This window comes from Dioscorea cayenensis, chromosome 4 (genome assembly GCF_009730915.1).
Source record: "Dioscorea cayenensis subsp. rotundata cultivar TDr96_F1 chromosome 4, TDr96_F1_v2_PseudoChromosome.rev07_lg8_w22 25.fasta, whole genome shotgun sequence".
Classification (NCBI taxonomy): Eukaryota; Viridiplantae; Streptophyta; class Magnoliopsida; order Dioscoreales; family Dioscoreaceae; genus Dioscorea; species Dioscorea cayenensis.
The window spans coordinates 14,989,604-14,996,273 of NC_052474.1; the positions used below are offsets into that span (position 1 = coordinate 14,989,604).

At 34.9% G+C, this 6,670-nt stretch overlaps 1 protein-coding gene across 1 annotated transcript; it reads left to right on the forward strand.

The window, feature by feature from the left end:
• Window positions 1-663: 663 nt before the first annotated feature.
• Window positions 664-2,345, forward strand: LOC120258237 (basic leucine zipper 61-like). Its single transcript, XM_039265594.1, has 4 exons — window positions 664-1,445; window positions 1,537-1,627; window positions 1,745-1,871; window positions 1,982-2,345. Exons 1-4 carry the CDS (start codon window positions 913-915, stop codon window positions 2,110-2,112), a joined length of 882 nt encoding a protein of 293 aa, XP_039121528.1. The 5' UTR covers window positions 664-912; the 3' UTR covers window positions 2,113-2,345.
• The last annotated feature ends 4,325 nt before the right edge of the window (window positions 2,346-6,670 follow it).

Genomic DNA, 6,670 nt, shown 5'->3' on the forward strand with positions numbered 1-6,670 from the left:
TATGAAATTAAACTGTCATGGAATATATAAAAACATTATTAAAATATGAAAGAAAATAAGACACAAATTTTTTTTTAAATTAAACTTGGTTGTGTAAATAATTTTTTTAATTAAATAATATAAAATGATAAATAAAAAAATAATTAATAAAATGACTTAATTCTAAAGATGAAAGACATTAATTCCAAGACAAGTGAGTGTGGAGCCTGAAATTTTAATGATTGGCTTGATTTTCCCTTATTCAATTTCATTTTATCACAAGTTAAGAAAATCATCTATTTTTATAGAAAAAAATATATTGATCGGCAAGAATTATAAATTACCATTTGAAATTGACGCATTTCCATCCATAAGTTACTGATTGTGTAGCATTGTTTTCAATTGTGTTGTTAAAAAAAAGACTTACTCCAAAATCATTGTCCTAAAATTTACTTAAATATTAATTTTATTTATTTATTTATAAAGATCAGTACTAGTAATACAGAGCGCGTGTGTATAATATTATGTTCTCCCACCAAAAAATAAATATTTCATAAGCAAAAAATAGTGCACAGTCACATCGGCACGTGGGGGGACGATTCCTGCCAGATAATCAAACTGCCCCTACGACTTTCCTGTAAAACCGTTGAAGCCCAACTTCCCTCCTTTCTGTTTCTCCCCCGCTCCCTCTCAAATCTCCCTCTCTCTCTTTAACAGCTGTTCCTAGCTGTCCTTCCTATCCCAATCTCATGTGATCCCCCCTCTTTCTCCCTCTCTATCCCTCTATTATACCTCCCTATCAAAACAATCCGAAACTAGCACAACAGTAGCCTTTCCATTCAAACTTAATTGCTCATCATCTCTTCACCTCTCAATACTTATTGACTATTGTTATTATCTCTTCTTCTGATATTATTAAACCTCATATACAACATGGCTCAGTTACCTCCTAAAGTACCCAGCAACTGGCCTAGCTTCGGCCATCAGCGAGCTCCCTCCATGGCCTCTTTCTTACCCCCAGCTCCGGCTCCACCACCATCATCCGGCAACCACCCATCTTGGGTTGATGAGTTTCTTGATTTCACTTTAACCAGACGTGGTGCTCACCGACGGTCCATGAGCGACTCAGTCGCATTTCTTGAAGCGCCAATGATCAGTAGTAACGGTGGTGGAGCACCAATGCATGAATTCGATCGCCTCGATGAAGATCAGCTCATTTCTATGTTCCCTGACGACCTGCCACCGTCATCAGGCGCATCTGCTGCTCCATTATCATCCTCCACTCCGTCAACCCCTTCCGATCACAACAGCGTTAACGAGGAGAACCCTTCCGAGCAGCAATTGGTTAACGAATTGGAGGAGACGCAAAGCCTGTGCAAGTCTGAGCCACAGACAAACCAAGCTGCCCACACTGCAGCAGCCTCAACCGCTGATCAAATCATTGTCGATCCTAAAAGGGTCAAGAGGTGAATAATCAATTTTTCATCTTTTCTCAATGTAGCTTTTAGGTACTTGAGAACTCACGTATATATTTTTTTTTCTCAATGTGGATTTTAGGATTTTGGCCAACAGGCAGTCGGCACAAAGATCTCGAGTTAGGAAACTGCAGTACATTTCCGAGCTGGAGCGCAGCGTTACATCATTGCAGGTAGTTCTTATAATCACACGCACGCACACACACACATATATGTATATATATATTAGACATACTACAATTTATGAGAAAATCAGTACTAATGGAGACTTATATATGTTTATTTTGAAGACTGAGGTTTCGGCATTGTCTCCTCGGGTGGCCTTCCTCGACCACCAGCGTTCAGTTCTCACAGTTGGCAACAGCCATTTGAAACAGCGGATTGCAGCTCTTGCCCAAGATAAAATTTTCAAGGACGGTCAGTATTTGCGGCACTTACATCCCCATCACTATTAATTGAATTTTGGAATATTTTTTAATTAAGAAAAGGACGGGATATATTGCTGAAATTGTGTGAGATGAAAGCAGCTCATCAAGAAGCACTAAAGAAGGAAATAGAGAGATTGAGGCAAGTGTATCATCAGCAAAGTCTTAAGAAGATGCCTTCGGTGACCGCTGGAGACTCACCGGAGCACACCAACAAAGAGCTCGTGAGCTGAGCAAGTGACCACTTGGAGGTGTTCAATTTGCAAATAGGGGAGGGATGATTTCTGCTTGTGATTTTATCCTCTGTATTCTATTTTCCAATTTTTCTTAATTTTAAAATTTAAGATTTATTCTTTCGAAGGAATGGTGTTGTGATTTTGTGGTTGCAAATGTGTTGGCATGCATGAAAAGGTATGTCTAGTGGATTTTTGTATCATTTAAAGGGTATTTCTTTGTGGGTTCTTAATTTGCCAATTAATATGTCATGGTTTCGTTTTATTTTTATGTTTTTTATTTGAACAAAATCAGAGGTTAAATAGAGAAACTATAGAAAGATTGTGAGGTGTTCATATAATAATTTTTTTTTAATTTTAGTTTCAATAATTTAATTATATCTTCAAATTTTCTTCATCAGATAGTTGTTAGCAAGTCATCATGTTTATTAGACCTCGGTGATCATTCATAAATGAGCATGTTATTAAATGTAGTTTTAAATTTTACCTTGGTGGTCATGCTAATTTAATTACATTTTTTTATGTTGTAAAATCAGTTTAGATTTGAAAAATAATCACAACTCATTTTTCAGGGTTTAGAGTTTAGGTTTTTGAGATATATATAAAGAGTTTGTATACTCAAAGGTAAGGTAGTATTAAGAGATCATAAAATAGAAAACTAAACAAGATGGCATCTTTGTTGAGTAAGTTAACTAAATAGCTCAAAGCTGAAACACTATTATTAAGCTTACATTTTTTTTAATAAAAATAGCCAGCTAAGAGACAGAAGGATTGGTCCTGTGAAAGAAATGGTGTTCCAACACAAACCCTATAAATTTGAAAACTAAAATATAAAAGTATAAATTTCTGTATTTTCTTGATAGTATGGCACTATGCAAGAACTTGCACTTTCAAAACATTTGAAAAATTTGTAACACAAGAAACTTTTGGAGACATGATCACATGCATCCAGGGGACCAAGGAAAAGGCCAACATATGGGTGGTCCCATACATCCAAATGTACTACTGTAAATCTATTATATAATTTTGACAATGATACTTGCTCATCCTAATGTAATGGTCTGACGTAAATTCTATGTAACCAATAAAACAACTTTCTATGAAAAAACCACTGGTCCACTAAATGACATGAAGTTAAGATATCCTAGTAGATATGATAAATTTTTTAGAAAAATTACTGTTTACCCCTTAAAAATTTTAAAACTTCCCAAACAGCCCCTGTGAGTTTTGAATACCTCAAACAACCATTCTTTTATTGTTTCACTTCCTTTTCGCCCCCTACAGGTCACTAGGATTGGCTCCATGTTATGGAATTCCATCGTTAGCCTTAAAAATGGTGGGAAAACAACCGCCAAATCACATCATGTTAAATTTTTTTACATACATTTTTTCATTCTTTTTGCATTCCTTTTTGTTAAATAGAAATATAAACAAAAAAATATGTTAAACAGAGAACTCATTTCTTTAAACAGAAACCTCATTTCCTAAACAGAAAACTCATTTTTTAAACATAAACATTAATATTTAAACAAAAAAACCAATATTTACATGACAAATTAATCTTGGATATAAAAACAAATTAATCTCTACCACTGTATATATTTAAATAAACAACGATATTTAAGACCTTTTTAAAATGTAAACACAATATATTAAACAAAAAAACATCGATATTAAATAAAGACAATCAAGCATAAAGACGACCGTTTTTTATTATATGGAGATAACGATGTTTACATTAAAAATTTAATAAATTTGTGGGAAAAAATTTAGGTTAGCATAATTACATTATAACTACAAACAAACTTATAACTACGAACAAAAGAATTTAGGTTAGCATGAAGAGTAATGCATGTACTTATTTCTTAAACAGAGAACTCATTTCTTAAACAGAGAACTCATTTTTTTTAAACAGAAACTTCATTTTCTTAAACAGAGAACAATTTTTTTTAACATAAACGTCATTTTTTAAATAGAAAACTCATTTCTGAAACAGAAAACTAATTTTTTAAACAGAAACATTGATATTTAAACCGAAAAACCAATATTTACGTGACAAATTAATCTTGGATATAAAAACCAATTAATCTTGGTCAGTCGTACATATTTAAATAGAAATAACGATATTTAAGCACTTTTTTTAAATGTAAACACAATATATTAAACAAAAACATCGATAGTTAAATAAAGACGACCAAGCATAAAGACTGCCGTTCTTTATTATATGGAGATAACGATATTTACATTAAAAATTTAATAAGTTTCTGTAAAAGAATTTAGGTTAGCATGATTACATTATAACTACAAACATAAGAATTTATGTTAGTATGAAAAGTAATGCATGTACTTATTTCTTAAACTGAAAACTCATTTTTGAAATAAAACCTCATATTTTAAGTAGAAACCTCATATTTTAAACAGAAACCTCATGTTTTAAATAGAAACTCATCAGCACCCTAGGGCATTACTGCTAAACCACGTCACACTTGCCACAACTTCCCCGCCAAGTGGACAATTTCGATCCAAATAATTCCAAATTAACTCTATTAATCATCAGTAGATGCTTTTTAGTGGTGGTCAGTGGGAGGGAAGGGGGTTTAAAAAAAGTCATTAGTATTTAAAAAGGAAGGGTTATTATTGATATTCAAATTGCGTGAGAATATGTGCATATTACAAACTTTTGGGGGTTGTTTTAAGAAATTTCCATTAATTTTTTTATTAAATAGTTTAATTTAATTACATGTAAAAAGTGACTTAACCATCCCTCACTAGGTTGATATAAACTTGAGGGGTCTCTCTTAGTTAAATATCTTTGATAAGTTGATAAATACACATATTTGTTTATTATAAAAGAAAATTACTGATTAGTCCCTAAATTTTTTTGTTTATTCTAATGAGTCTTTCTAGCAAAAAATTATCCTATGCAATCCCTCATTTTTACAACCAATTCAATTTCATCTCTCCACTATCTTTGAAGTTCGAATTCTATTTGACAGCACATAAATTTCAATAGATTTGTTAAATAGTAAGCTAATTAACAAAAACTTTCATAGATACTTTCCACTCGAGCAAGGCAAACTAAATTGAGAAGGAAATTTCGCTTTCAGCAAGGCGACTTAGAAACACTTTTTTTGAGCCCTCATGAAAGGTTCAATGACCTTTTGAGACAATGCCCCCATTATGGTTTTTCATTTTGGATGAGAGTGCAGATGTTGTGTAATGGGCTAAACTATCAAACCTGCCAACTCAATGATGCCGCGATAGGAGGTTCATGAGCAGCAAATACCTTAAGGATGCCGAGCAATTGATTGAAAACATAGCTAGCAATGAGTCCCACTAGTGCACTCGAAGGAGACCACAAAGGGCAGCGGGGATATATGAGGTTAGTGATAATGCTGCACTTGCGGCCAAAATAGATGCATTGATAAGAAAGGTTGATCAGCTCATGATGGGTTCAGGTTCGAGTTCTGGAGCGGTCCTATCTTGTGGTACATGCAGGGCTGCACACATAGCTACACAATGCCCTATTTGTGTAGCTTCTGCAACTCTTATGGAGATGGTGGATTATATCGGTAGAGGTCAAAGAGGCCAAGGAAATCCCTATGGGACCATATATAATGAGGGGTGGAGGAACCACCCAAACTTTTCATGTAATTCAAGACATCAGCAACAAAGACATGCACAACCTCAAGGTCCTCAATTTCAGCCTTAGCAACAAGAGAAGAAATTCACTACTGAAGATGTGTTGGCAAAGTTCATGAGCGAGCTTTCAGAAAATAAACAACCAACTCGCTCAGCATGGGGAACAATTCAATGAGATAAGCACAGTGTTGAGAAATCTCCAAGCATCCGTCCAATCACTTGAGAATCAAGTTGGACAACTTGCTAGGGCGCATGCTGAGTGCCCACAAGGTAGTCTCCCAAGTAATACAGAGCAGAATCTGAGGGAACACCTCAAGGCCGTTACACTTAGTAGTGGGAGACAAGTGGAGGCAAGGAACGAGGATGACTCAAATGCCAATAAAGATAGGGTAACCATTCAGGAAGACCCTAAAGTTGTTGAACTGGTAGTTGTAGGAGGGGGGGGGGTGAAAATGAGCAACATGAGGAAACCCCTAAACCACGAACATCAAGGGTGACCCAGTACAAACCCCCTGTCCTATATCAAGCCAGGTTGAAACAGGAAAAAGAGGATGCTCAGTTCAATAAGTTCCTTAATATGTTCAAACAACTGCATATAAATATCCCTCTTGTTGAGACATTAACACACCCTTTGCGCGTGTGTACCGCAAGTGCACAGGTTATCGAAGTAATAGAGTACGTCGGTGAATGGGTAGTCATTCTATAGGGAATAGTACTCAGAAGCAAATAGTAATGCTATTTAGCTAGAGTGAAAACCAAGTTGTGAGTGAGTGAACAATATCAATGCAAATAAAAGTAAAGAGAAGAAAGGAAAACTCAATAGGGATAAGGAGAGGTATTGATAAAAAGATGGGGTAGTCGGACATTACTAACCCTAGGACTGTTGTTTCAAGTGCAAGACTAATTCTTATGCCTC